At 45.6% G+C, this 14,011-nt stretch overlaps 2 protein-coding genes across 9 annotated transcripts in view; both read left to right on the forward strand.

The window, feature by feature from the left end:
- Window positions 1–6,536, forward strand: part of LOC132894137 (TOG array regulator of axonemal microtubules protein 1) — a 144,001-nt gene extending 137,465 nt beyond the window's left edge. For all 7 annotated transcript variants that reach the window (XM_060933503.1, XM_060933502.1, XM_060933508.1 and 4 more), the window contains exon 23: window positions 5,400–6,536. In XM_060933503.1, the coding sequence (XP_060789486.1) occupies window positions 5,400–5,659 (260 nt within the window). In that variant the 3' untranslated portion in view covers window positions 5,660–6,536. The remainder of the gene's footprint in view (window positions 1–5,399) is intronic.
- A 3,241-nt stretch (window positions 6,537–9,777) lies between these two features.
- fancm (FA complementation group M) overlaps window positions 9,778–14,011 on the forward strand; it is a 94,199-nt gene continuing 89,965 nt past the window's right edge. Inside the window, exons 1-5 of one of the 2 annotated variants that reach the window (XM_060933511.1) lie at window positions 9,778–10,102; window positions 10,185–10,967; window positions 11,057–11,229; window positions 11,335–11,412; window positions 12,113–12,271. In XM_060933511.1, the coding sequence (XP_060789494.1) occupies window positions 10,310–10,967; window positions 11,057–11,229; window positions 11,335–11,412; window positions 12,113–12,271 (1,068 nt within the window). In that variant the 5' untranslated portion in view covers window positions 9,778–10,102; window positions 10,185–10,309. Of the gene's footprint in view, window positions 10,968–11,056; window positions 11,230–11,334; window positions 11,413–12,112; window positions 12,272–14,011 lie in introns of both variants that reach the window. The other variant, XM_060933512.1, reaches the window with a different exon arrangement.

Consider the following 14,011-nt stretch of genomic DNA (forward strand, 5'->3'; position numbering starts at 1 on the left):
TGACCTGGCGACTTGTCCAGGGTGTACCCCGCCTTTCGCCCGTAGTCAGCTGGGATAGGCTCCAGCTTGCCTGCGACCCTGTAGAAGGATAAAGCAGCTAGAGATAATGAGATGAGATGAGAAGTACTTCATCTACTTCAACAATGTTACACAAAGATCGATCCATAACGGTTGTAAATGTCACTTAATTCCACAGGGTGTTGATAATGGTGGACACCGGTGAAAGTGATAACTATTATCGACACCTCACGTAACTTCTCAAATGCGTGTTTAGATACAAAATGGCGACTGTCAAATGAAAGAGTAAGAAACAAAGTAGGTTTCGACAAGGATATCATGAAATCTCGGTGAATTTGATGAGTAAAAACATGCTTACCTGTGATGATAACCTCCGGGTTTTTCTCAACTTGCTGATTCATCTCATCTCATCTCATTATCTCTAGCCGCTTTATCCTTCTACAGGGTCGCAGGCAAGCTGGAGCCTATCCCAGCTGACTATGGGCGAAAGGCGGGGTACACCCTGGACAAGTCGCCAGGTCATCACAGGGCTGACACATAGACACAGACAACCATTCACACTCACATTCACACCTACGGTCAATTTAGAGTCACCAGTTAACCTAACCTGCATGTCTTTGGACTGTGGGGGAAACCGGAGCACCCGGAGGAAACCCACGCGGACACGGGGAGAACATGCAAACTCCGCACAGAAAGGCCCTCGCCGGCCACGGGGCTCGAACCCGGACCTTCTTGCTGTGAGGCGACAGCGCTAACCACTACACCACCGTGCCGCCCAACTTGCTGATTGTGCTAAAAAAAAAAATCCATCTCCGGTAACGAGCTGTGTCATCAGACGACAAGATCAAAGGGCAATGGGGGTCTTCCGGTTGAATAATTAACCAATAATAACTGTTGTAACTGAAACTCACCTTTTGTAAAATTGTTTTTATTGGTAAATCTGAAAAGGTGTTGATAATTATCTTGGTAGTCCATCAGTTCCAATGATTACTTCTGTGTTCTCATGGGGAGTGGGAGCACCTGTGGCTCTGTAGTCTAAGACTGGATGCACAGAGGTGCCCACATATACTGCAGCAATGATATGTAGTCTGGACCGTGGCAGATGCCGTCCCATGGCATCTCTCCCTCACAGTATCAAGACGCCATCACCTGTCCTCCCCGAAAGTGCTTACTGTTTTTGAGATTAGCCCCCTCCAAACTGTCCTGTCTGTAGCAGATGCCTCTAGTTGGGATGGCTGGATGCCGCATCACTTGAGATTATTTTTCAGCATGTCCTTGTATCTGAGTTTAGGCCTTTCCCTTCTGCGTGAGCCCAGCTTCAGCTCTCCATACATTAGCTGTCTGGGAATATGATTGTTATCCATCCTAACTACATGTCCAGTCCAGCGAAGTTGGGCTTTCAGCAGCATTGACTCAATACTTGCTGAGTGAGCCCTGTCCAGTACTTCCTGGTTGGTGATCTTGTCTTGCCAGCGGATGTTCATGATCATGTGCAGCAACCTCTTGTGGAATTGTTCTAGCTGCTTTATCTGTCGGTGATACAAGATCCATGTTTCACATCCATAGAGAACTGAAGAGATGATTACAGCTTTGTAGACCTTAAGTTTTGTGGACAGTCTGATGCCTTTTTGCTGAAGGACTTTTAGTCTGCCAACTGCCTGGCTGGCTTTTTGGATCCTGCTTGTGATCTCTTTGTCCAGTGATCCATCTGTGGAGATTGTGCTACCAAGGTATGTGAAATACTCCATGATTTTTAGTTGGACTGCGTTGATGGTGATGTTTGGCAGGGGCCAAGTTGTGTTCGGGGCTGCTTGGACCAGGACCACTGTTTTCCCTAGGCTGATTGTCAGGCCGAAGAGCCTTGAGGCTTCTACAAAAAGCGGTTGACAATCACCTGCAAGTGGTTTTCCTTGTGTGCCATGAGGGCACAGTCATTTGCAAATAAGGCTTCCAGGATGAGTTCCTCTACAGTTTTGGTTCGGGCAGAGAGACGACAGAGGTCAAAAACTGATCCATCTGACCGATATTTGATGTACACACCCAGGTCAAGATTTTTCAGAGAATAGGTTGAACAACACTTTACACTGCTTTACACAGCTTTACACTGGTGGAGATGTTGAATGAGTCTGTGTAGTCAGCATTAGAGAGAACTTGTCCACTCATGTTGTTGTGGAACAACCTTATCAGTGTAGTGAATTTGCATGGGCAGCCCAGTTTAGTGAGGATTGTCCACAATGCCTTTCTGTTAACAGTATCAAATGCCTTTTTCAAGTCTATGAACACTGTGTATAGGTCCATATGTTGCTCGATGTACTTCTCTTGTACCTGTCGCACAGCAAACACCATGTCTGTGGTGCTGCAATCTGGGTGAAATCCACACTGGGCTTCAGGCAAGTTGCTTTCAGAGATGTTGGTGATGAGCCTGTTGAGGAGGATGCGAGCTAGGATTTTTCCGGCAATGGACAGTAAAGAGATACCTCTGTAGTTTCCACAGTCTGAGTTTGCTCCTTTGTTTTTGTACAGTGCTACTATGATTGCATCTCGAAGATCTGCTGGCATACGTTCCTCACCCCAGATGGTCAGGAGAACATCATGGAATGCTTTTAAATGTTGTAGTCCCGAGTGCCTTGTACAATTCAGCAGGGATTCCATCCTTCCCTGGAGCTTTACCACAGTTCATCTGCTTTATGACAGTCTTCACCTCTTCCCCACTGGGTGGAAGCTCAAGGTCCTCCTGAACTGTCCCCTGGGGGATCTGCTGTAGGGTTCACTGATCAACTGTAGCTGGCCGGTTAAGGAGTTGGCTAAAGTGCTCTTTCCACCTTGCCCTGATTCCCTCTTTGTCCTTGATGATGGTTGTGCCATCAGTTAACATCAGGGGGATTGTTCTACTTCTAGAAGGGCCATAGATGGCCTTGATGGCCTCCCACCATTTGTCTTGCATGTTACAGAGCTCTCTTTGGGCCCTGGCCTGGTAAGCTTTGTGTCAGTCATGTTGTGAGGTGCAGTTTGGGTGGTTTTGCCAATCACTGTAGGCCTTTCTCTCTTCATCCAGGAGGGCTTGTACAGCTTCATTATTTTCATCAAACCAGTCTTGATAGTAATTGGTCAAAAGACTAAATCCCGCCTTGGCTGTCTCTGTGACAGCTTCTTTGAACTGGTTCCACATTTTCTCTGGTCCACCAGTTAGAGGTCCCAGTGCCTCTATCTTATCAAGCCTAGTTTGGAATTCCTGCTGGTATTTGACTGAGAGGAGTCTAGCTGTGTTGAAAGTCGGTCTCATGATCTTTGGGCGCTTGTGGTGTTGGGGGACTATGTGGATGTTGCACTTTGCTCTAACAAGTCTGTGGTCCATCCAGCAGTCTGCCCCTCACATCACCCTTGTGATGAGGATGTCGCTGCCGTCGTGTTGGCGGGTGATGACCTACTCGATAAGATGCCATTGTTTAGATCTTGGGTGCATCCATGTTGTCTTGTATTTATTTACCTGTCTGAACATGGTGTTGGTTATTATTAGGTTGTACTCTGCACATTTGCTCAGCAGTAGGAGTCCATTGCTGTTTGCCTTTCTGACACTGTGCTTTCCTAACACTCCTTTCCACTGGTTGTAACCTCTGCTAACTCTGGTGTTAAAATCGCCTAGGAGCTTGTCAGTGGCAGGTGTGGTGCGCAGTAGGGTGTCCAGGTCAGCATAAAATTGCTCTCTGGTCTCCTCTGTGCTTGCTATGGTGGGATGGTGGGAGCGTATACACTTATGATTGTGATAAAGCGCTTCTTACTGATAGGGAGGCATAGCTTCATAAGCCTTTTGTTGATGCCTGTAGAAATGCTGGGGATCTTTTTTCAAAGATTGGTTTTGATGGCTAAACCGACACCATGTATTCTGTCCTCATGTAGGGCTCTGCCTTTCCAGAAGAAAGTGAATCCATTACCTGTCTCTTCCAACGATCCTCCTTCAGCAAGTCTAGTTTCACTAATTGCTGCAATGTCTATATTGTATCTTGACAGTTCACTCACAGTTAGGGCTGTTCTTCTCTGAGGTCTGGAGACATTGTCTCAATCCATGAGGGTACGTATATTCCACGTACCTACAACTAGATTCTTCATTTTGCATTCAAAACGCCTGCAGGGTGGGTAAACCCGCCAACCACAGAGTGCTGGCTGGGATGGTCTGGGCAAGCTTTATTTGGGCCACCTTTTCTAGGCCCCTCCCTAGTTAGGGTGAACAGTGCCATCCTAAACAGGCTGCTCAGTTGCCTGGGATGCTGCTGGGGTTCTTTGTTGCTCAATGCGAAGAGTGACGACCACTGGTCCACAGGCCGCCCACGTGTAGGCTTGTGACTAGGACCTCCATTGATTACCTCCACCTGTCCCTTTCACCATGCCCCCATCACTGCGGGACTTGGGGTTAAATGTTAATGGCCGGGTGAGTGAGTGAGTTCACAGACACCTGCGCATGAGTTGTTTTAAGTGGGAGAGCCGTTGCATGGGGGCAATCCCACTCTCTCGGCAGAAGGAACCTTGACCCATTGGCATGAAGACTGTTACACCTCGAGACCCCTCCTGCTGCAGTGGATGACCAGGACTCCTACGTGTCCCATCCTGCTCTAGGCGCTCCACAACACCTGCTGACACCGCCTTGCTGGCCGTTGGGTCTCATTGGTACCTCATCCGCCAAGTCTGCGAGAGCCAGTCTTCGCATGCCTGGGTGAACAAGCCCTAAGTCACTGAGGGTTTGTGACCCATCGACTACCCTCACCAAGTTTAGCCGGCCAGTTGAAGCCGTTGCCCAGGGTGTGGCTGCTGTTACATGAAAACAGCTACTTGGAGCCAGAGGTAAGAGCTGAGTGCCAGATGAGGACCAATTATGGGTGAACTACTCTACAGAGCTACTTTACAGAGCATGACATGTCCCACTGTCAGAGGTACTACCCCTCTCTGACACCCCATGCACCCCTCGATATTTATGGACTGTTGATAATTGTAGCCCCCATTAGTCCTTTTTTTTCCCAAAAAGTAAACCAACTTTCAGAAACAAGGCATGACAAAATAAGTGCACCATATATTCCAGTAACTTGTAGAACCACTTTCAGCAACAGTCACCTGAAGTAAAGGTTTTCTGTCCGAGTTTGTTTTTCACAAAATTTCTCATTTTGACCCACTGTTCTTTAAAACATTACTGTAGTTCATTGATGTACAGCTCTCTTAAGATCTCACCATGGTATCTCAGTGGGGTTGAGGTCTGGATTTCCAACAGCTTCGTATATACTGTATATATTTTTTCCTTCTTTAGCCATTCAGTCTTTTTTTTTCCTTGTAACTCTCTTCTACAAAAGTACGTTCTTTGCATATTTTGTACACTCTGATTTGTCTGTTCTTAGAGCTGGTGAGAGAACTGTACCCTCGCAGGCCACAGCTGGTTGAGAAGAAAGCGCTCCCTCTGCTCTGGCACCTCCTGGGCTCCTCCTGTAGGAGCAGCACAGTCCATGGCAAGAGCAGCACCGTGATAGGAGCTGCCACCAACCTGTGCCAAGCACTGCACTCTCACATGGGCCCAATGCTGCTACATCGAGCTGCTTCACAACCTGCGGGCATCTTGAAGATCCTGAATAAGATTCTGCAGAGCCTCAAAGGCTGCTGAGATGCGAAAACCTCCGCTGACAAACTACTTGAAAATAGAGATGTTCTCACATTTCTCACAGTGCCTGCACTTTAATAATAATAATAATAATAATAATCATAATAAGTAAAAGAATCAAACTGTTATCACTCTGAATGAGCAAAAATGCTCAGAGTCCTTAAGATTTCCTGAATAAAAGGAATATAGATTTTATCTTCTTGTAAATCAGGTTGAAGATTTCCACGAGCGTTGCTTGTTTGGCACTTTGAATTATTCACACTATCATGTTGACTTTTGGTGTCTGTTGTTTTGTGATTGTTGCTGTTAATTTTCTCATTGTGAGTTTTACATATCCTGATAAAATGATGCAGAATGTAATTTTTGTGTCATGTGACTTTTCTCTGAGGAGTCTTAAATGGTTGTTTTAAACCTTTTTGTGTTTATGATTTACAAATCCTTTTGTATTGTATAGCTGTGAAGTGTAATGGCACAGTATTAGCTTCATGTATGCGATGATATATTGCTGTGTGTGTGTGTGTGTGTGTGTGTATGAGTATTAGATAATGACTTATTAACTGATATGTTGAACCTGTCCTACTCTTTTTGCATGACCAAGTATAGAGGTAGAGTGAAAAGAATATATTTCTGGTACAAAACCATATATTTTGATGTATACAGAATTTAACTTGATGTAAGCAGCCATATTTTTGGTGGATGGTAAAATACAGGCAAGACGATACATTTGATGAAAGCTAGCTGGAAACTAATAGATATATTTCTAGTCTACAAATGAATTTATGCCCAAGTCTGTAATTCAGTATAGTGCCAGTATTTAAATACCTTTTGGAGAGTTAATTTATATTGAACATGTTATTTCTTAACATGGTGTATGGCAAAGTTTGACCTATATAATAAAATGTTTTATTTCAGTAAACCCTTTTTTTGTGTTTAACTGGCAAACATTCAGTGAGATGCACAAATATTTTTCATAGATACAAATATGGACTTGCCTGCATTTGTTTGTGGATCTCTCCATGTACGGTGGTGTAGTGGTTAGCACTGTCGCCTCACAGCAAGGAGGTTCTGGGTTTGAGCCCAGTGGCTGACGGGGGCCTTTCTGGGTGGAGTTTGCATGTTCTCCCCGTCTCTGCGTGGGTTTCCTCTGGGTGCTCTGGTTTCCCCCACAGGTTAGGTTAAGTTAACATGGGGCGGCCTTGGGCTGAGGTGCCCTTGAGCAAAGTACCTGACCCCTGACTGCTCCCCAGGTGTTGTAGTATGACTGCCCACTGCTCTGGGTATGTGTGCGTGTGTCTGTTCACTGCTTCAGATGGGTTAAATGCAGAGGATGAATCTCACTGTGTTTGAGTGTGCATGTGACAAAGGTTTCTTCTTATACTGGTAGTATCAGGCTGTGTCAACACATCCAGTTGTGTAATTTCCATGTTACTCTGTGATCAGTTCCAACAGAAATGTGCTGAAGATTATAAGTGCTGTCGCTGGAGTAATAACACTCCCGCTGCCATCCATCACAGAAGACATTTGTGTCCAGGTCCTCTTTATCACAGAACAACAAGTTCATGGAGTGGAGTTGGACCTGATTTAGCTCTAGCTCCTCCTCGTCCTCCTACCTGGATGGAATTGACAACTTGGTGTGTTGCAGGCTGGATAAGTGTGTGTAATGTGTTGTTTTGAGGATTAAGGACTTTTAGAATAGTGACCTCAAACTACTTTGGAACCAAGTAGTGTTGTAGTCGAGTCACTAAACCTCGAGTCCCCAGTGTTAAAGTCCAAGTCATTCAAGAAAATTTTGAGTCGAGTCCAAGAACAAGACTCCAACTACACCATTTGACGGCAGCTGTTGCTGCCTTTATGTGACACCGTCTCTGCTACTGTGTTGGATTAACTTTACTGCTTAACTGCCCCATTGTAGTTAATGGGCTACAGATAAAAAGCTTGTTCATTGCTCAGCAAGCCCCACCCACTACCAACAGGGCAAATAACATGAGAGAGGGTTAACACTAGCTAGTTCATCGCTCAGCGAGCCCCGTTATCAACAGAGCAGTGGACATAGCATGTCTCTTACTTCTCTGGGTGGAGTCTTGCCAAATGACGATTGAAGTTCGAGGTCGTCCCCGTCGTCTCCTCGATAGTTCTTCTACATATAGAACACACAGCAGTGCCTTTTTTCCCACTGCACGAGAAGTCTGTCTAAGCAAAGCGGACAATCCTAGGGGCGTTCTCTCTAGGCATTTTAGCACCACTAACGTTAGTTTGTTCCTCAACATGATGTATGAACAGGTGACTGTGCATTCTCTTGCATGAAATTAGTGTAAAAATTAATGTAGATAGAAATATCTTATGCCAAATTATTTTGCCTGCAAAAAATAAAGAAAAAAATCAGAGTCCTTGTCTCCAATTTATGAGTCCGAGTCAAGTCACGAGTCCTTAATATTAGGGCACAGGTCAGACTCGAGTACTACAAGCCTGGAACCAAGTACTCAAATGTTATTGTCCAGTGACTTTTGGTCTTTGAAAGGAGGGAAACAAATGAAAAATGCTCCTTGGTCCTGGGAAAGAAGGTCCTGGGTTCGAGCCCAGTGGCTGGCGAGGGCCTTTCTGTGTGGAGTTTGCATGTTCTCCCCGTGTCTGCGAGGGTTTCCTCCGGGTGCTCCGGTTTCCCCCACAGTCCAAAGACATGCAGGTTAGGTTAACTGGTGGCTCTAAGGCCAAGTTTACATTAGACCGTATCTGTCTCGTTTTCTTCGCGGATGCACTGTCCGTTTATATTAAAACGCCTGGAAACGCCGGGAAACGGGAATCCGCCAGGGTCCACGTATTCAATCCAGATCGTGTCTGGTCCGGTGCTGTGTAAACATTGAGAATACGTGGATACGCGGATACGCTGTGCTGAGCTCTAGCTGGCGTCGTCATTGGACAACGTCACTGTGACATCCACCTTCCTGATTCGCTGGCGTTGGTCATGTGACGCGACTGCTGAAAAACGGCGCGGACTTCCGCCTTGTATCACCTTTCATTAAAGAGTATAAAAGTATGAAAATACTGCAAATACTGATGCAAATACTGCCTATTGTGTAGTTATGATTGTCTTTAGGCTTGCCGTCCTTCCACTTGCAAGTGGTAAGTGACACGCATGCCCGACATGCACTGAGATCACACACACAGCGGCTCAGTCCCAAATCACTGCTCGTGCACTCCACTCGCGCGCTCTGTGAGCTGCGCAGGGCCGGAGTGCGCACCCTCCAGAGGGCACTCGCTGTTCAGGGCGGAGTGATTTGGAGCGCAGGATGCCTGCGGAGCCGAGCGTATCCGTGTATTGGCGTTGCTGTGTGCACACTAATCGTTTTAAAAACGTTAATCTGATGATCCGCTGATACGGTCTAATGTAAACCCCATAGGTGTGAATGTGAGTGTGAATGGTTGTCTGTGTCTATGTGTCAGCCCTGTGATGACCTGGCGACTTGTCCAGGGTGTACCCCGCCTTTCGCCCGTAGTCAGCTGGGATAGGCTCCAGCTTGCCTGCGACCCTGTAGAACAGGATAAAGCGGCTAGAGATAATGAGATGAGAATGAGATGAGGTCAGACTCGAGTACTACAAGCCTGGAACCAAGTACTCAAATGTTATTGTCCAGTGACTTTTGGTCTTTGAAAGGAGGGAAACAAATGAAAAATGCTCCTTGGTCCTGGGAAAGAAGGTCCTGGGTTCGAGCCCCGGGGCCAGCGAGGTCCTTTCTGTGCGGAGTTTGCATGTTCTCCCCGTGTCCGCGTGGGTTTCCTCCGGGTGCTCCGGTTTCCCCCACAGTCCAAAGACATGCAGGTTAGGTTAACAGGTGACTCTAAATTGACCGTAGGTGTGAATGTGAGTGTGAATGGTTGTCTGTGTCTATGTGTCAGCCCTGTGATGACCTGGCGACTTGTCCAGGGTGTACCCCGCCTTTCGCCCGTAGTCAGCTGGGATAGGCTCCAGCTTGCCTGCGACCCTGTAGAAGGATAAAGCGGCTAGAGATAATGAGATGAGATGAGATGTCCGAATATTTTTGCCTGACTAGAACTATACTCGGTTATACTCCGGTCCAGCAGGTGGCGCACCTTTCAGCGCGATATCAGCCGGAAGAGGCGGAGCTTCGTCACATGTCTGAGCGCCACATTTAAGCTACAGTGAGCTAAAGCAAAACAATAACACATTTAGCACTGAAGTCGGGTTTATTCCTGTATGCTATCGCGCTGATAAACTGTCATCTTTATTTCAAAGAAAACATGGCTGTTGAATAATAGACGGTTTGTTTGTTTATCGGTTTGTTTGTTTGTTTTCCTTCCTTCCTTCCTTCTCCCTCCCCCAGAAACTGATTTTATTAGCCAAAAAATGCAAAATGTCGGGACTGATGAATGTAAACATGCACATGAATAATAATGTTCAACCACAGAGGTAGCAAGAGCTGGAATCTGGTGAGTTATTATTGGTAAATAACATCTGGTTCCAGCTGTGAGTGTGATATCCAGCTAAAAAGATCTTCATCTTCATCATCAGAATCTGACTGCAGACCCAGAGACCTTCCTCCCTCCTGAAGAGTTTACTTTAACACCAATGACATCCTGGAGATTTGCCTGAACTCAAGTGTGGGGATGATGATGATGATGATGTGGTGAGTAAAAATGAGCCGTGCAAATCAGAAGACATTATTTCAGACATGGGGTTCAGTTGTTCCTAAGACGACCTTTTCGGGTAAAGAGCCTGGGAAAACGTTACCCCAGAAGCAAAGAGCGAGTGTGAACAGCCAGGTAAAGGCGAAGAAAAAGGAAAGCGACGATGCAGTGCCTTCACTTTGGGCTGGAGTTGGTCAGGGGGCTGCAGTCCCCCAGGCATCGAGGCAGGAGATGGACATGGACATGGAGATGGATGAAGTTGATGATGATTTGATCCTCGTAGCTGTATATGAGGCTGAAAAAAGTTTGCAAAACCAACCTGATGTATCTACTCATACCTCAATCAAAGATTCTGCAGATGATTGCTCGGATCTTCCAGGCTTCGACGGTTTCTCAGGACGGACATGGATCTATCCGACCAACTTCCCGATCAGAGATTATCAGCTGAAGATCTCAGAAGCAGCCCTGTTCCAAAACACGCTGGTGTGCTTGCCCACTGGCCTGGGTAAAACCTTCATAGCGGCAGTGGTGATGTATAACTTCTACCGGTGGTATCCTGCTGGGAAGATCGTCTTCCTGGCTCCCACGAAGCCCCTCGTGGCTCAGCAGATTGAAGCATGTTCCAGAGTGATGGGGATTCCTCAGCAGCACATGGCTGAGCTGACAGGTAGCTCCACCGCTGCGCTGTCTCTCATACTGTCTGCGAAAACAGCCAGTAAACTGAGCCTCGAGTTTTTGTCATGTCTTGTCTTTTAGGAAGCACTCCAGCTCTACAGAGGAAGGAGCTGTGGCAATCCAGGCAGGTTTTCTTCCTCACGCCACAGGTCATGGTGAATGATTTGTCTCGAAACACGTGTCCTGCTCCTCAGATCAAGTGTGTGGTTATTGATGAAGCTCACAAGGCATCGGGGAATCATGCGTATTGTCAGGTACTTCTGTCCTGCGTGTACGGTGGATAAGAAGTGTTCGTCAGTAAAGTAGACTTAAAAACGACTTGATGTGTCTGAACCCTGTGCTATGTGCATGTCCTTCAGGTGGTGCGGGAATTATGGAACCAGACGAAGCAGTTCCGTGTCCTGGCTCTCAGCGCTACGCCTGGAGCAGACATGAAGGTTTGTTTGCCTTGGAGCAGTTACTCACTAAGCTGACAAAGGGTTCACGCAAAGTCACAAGACCCTCATGAAGCTGAATACAAAATGTTCATTAACCTGGATAAAGAGGACGCCTCACACTGAGGTTGGTCACGTGTCTAACGTGAATTAGATACATGTCCCCAGTGTCTTTATACACTATTTTAATCATAACATAGCATACTGTTATAGGAAAATAATCAACAACCTGGTGCTGTGATGCAGAGTATTCAGTAGTTGATTATTTTCCAGTAACAGTATGCCCTCTAGGGTTCCTTTCCTCTTATAACACAATCATGTTGTTCATTTAAAGGCAGCGTAGGTTGTTTATTCTTTAATCTTTTTTTTTTTTTTCATATTTCTGTCCTGAGTTCGTTCCCGTGTCAGAAAACTTGAAGCTTTAGTTCTAGCTGTTAGAAAGTTCTGACACCGGAGAACAATTCCGTAACTAAATAAATAAAACCTCTCTTTACAGAAAGCGTCACCATGTTAATGATTACGCGCCTTTTTAAGATCTGTTCACGTTGAGAAGCCATCTTGGAAGTGCTTGTGTAAATTTATATGCAGCTTGCAGCCAGAAGTGCCATCTGAGCGAGAACATTCCAGAGTCAGGATTCATGCTGTTCTGGTTATTATGTGTTTTATGGAAACCTGATGCCTGTGTGTGTGTGTGTTTGTGTAGGCAGTACAGCAAGTCATCTCCAACCTGCTGATCTCGCACATCGAGCTGCGCTCAGAGGAGAGTCCAGACGTTCAGGCCCACTCTCATCAGCGCAGTGTGGACAAGATCGTTGTCCCTTTAGGAGAGTCACTCACTGGATACCAGTCTCGCTATTTACAGGTAGGAAGCAGGTGATCTCCGTGGGGTTGTTAAATAACCATGACCCTGAAGCAGTCAAAAGTTAAAGGCTGCTTCAGGTGTGGCTGCTCCGGTATCGCTCAGAGTACAGTGGTATGCAAAAGTTTGGGCACCCCTGGTCAAAATCGCTGTTACTGTGAACAGTTAAGCAAGTTGAAGATGAAATGATCTCCAAAAGGCATAAAGTTAAAGATGACTCATTCCCTTAATATTTTAAGCAAAAACAATTTTTTATTTTCTTCTTTTACGTTTCCAAAATGACAAAAAAGGAAAAGGGCCCGAAGCAAAAGTTTGGGCACCCTGTATGGTTAGTACCCAGTAACACCCCCTTTGGCAAGTATCACAGCTTGGAAACACTTTTTGTAGGCAGCTAATAATCTTTCAGTTCTTACCTGGGGCATTTTCACACATTCGTCCTTGCAAAAGGCTTCCGGTTCTACAAGTTTCTTGGGCTGTCTTGCATGCACTGCTCTTCTGAGATCTATCCACAGATTTTCAATGGTGTTTAGGTCGGGGACTGAGAGGGCCAGGGCAGCTTGTGCCTCTTGAGGGATTCCATTGTAGATTTTGAGGTGTGTTTTGGATCATCGTCTTATTGTAGGACCCATCCTCTTTTTAACTTCAACTTTTTTACAGATGGTGTGATGTTTGCTTCCAGAGTTTGCTGGTATTTATTTGAATCCATGCTTCCCTCGACCAATGAAATGTGCCCTGTGCCACTGGCTGCAACACAACCCCAAAGCATGATCGATCCACACCCATGCTTCAGAGTTGGAGAGGTGTTCTTTTCCTGGAATTTGGCACCCTTTCTTTCTCCAAACATACCTTTGCACATTGTGGCCAAAAAGTTCTATTTTGATTTCATCAGTCCACAGGACTTGTTTCCAAAACGCATCAAGCTTATTTAGATGTTCATTTGCAAACTTCAGACGCTGAATTTTGTGGCTAGGACGCAGGAACGTTTTTCTTCTGATGACTCTTCCATGAAGGTCATATTTGTTCAGGTGTCGCTGCATAGTAGAACCATGCACCACCACTCCAGGGTCTGCTAAATCTTTCTGAAGGTCTTTTGCAGTCAAACAGGGGTTTTTATTTGCCTTTCTAGCAATCCAACGAGCAGCTCTTTCAGAAAGTTTTCTTCATCTTCCAGACCTCACCTTGATCTCCACTGTTTCCATTAACTGCCATTTCTTAATAACATTACAATCTGAGGAAATGGCTGCCTGAAAACACTTTGCTACGTTCTTGTAGCCTTCTCCTGCTTTGTGAGCATCAATTATTTTATTATTCAGAATGCGAGGGAGTTGCTTGGAGGAGCCCGTGGCTGTTGATTTTAAGGACAAGTTTGAGGAGTCAGAGAATTTATACAGCTTTGAAATCTGCATCATCTGACCTTTCCTAATGAAGAATTTGAACAAGCCACAGCTCAATAAGCTAATTAAGGTCTGGAACCTTGGTAAAAGTTACCTGAGAACTCAAATGCATTGGGGTGCCCAAACTTTTGCATGGTGTTCCTTTTCTTTTTTCACTCTCCAATTGTACAAAACAAACAAAAAAAATACGCAAATCTTGCAGAAAACGCTGAAAAGAAATGTCGTCTTTACCTTTATGCCTTTTGGTGATCAGTTCATCTTCTGCTCGCTTAACTATTCACAGTAACAGACATTTTCAGTAAGGGTGCACAAATTTTTGCATGCCACTGTATACCTGAAGAGTTTGTCT

Source organism: Neoarius graeffei, chromosome 11 (genome assembly GCF_027579695.1).
Source record: "Neoarius graeffei isolate fNeoGra1 chromosome 11, fNeoGra1.pri, whole genome shotgun sequence".
Lineage (NCBI taxonomy): Eukaryota > Metazoa > Chordata > Actinopteri > Siluriformes > Ariidae > Neoarius > Neoarius graeffei.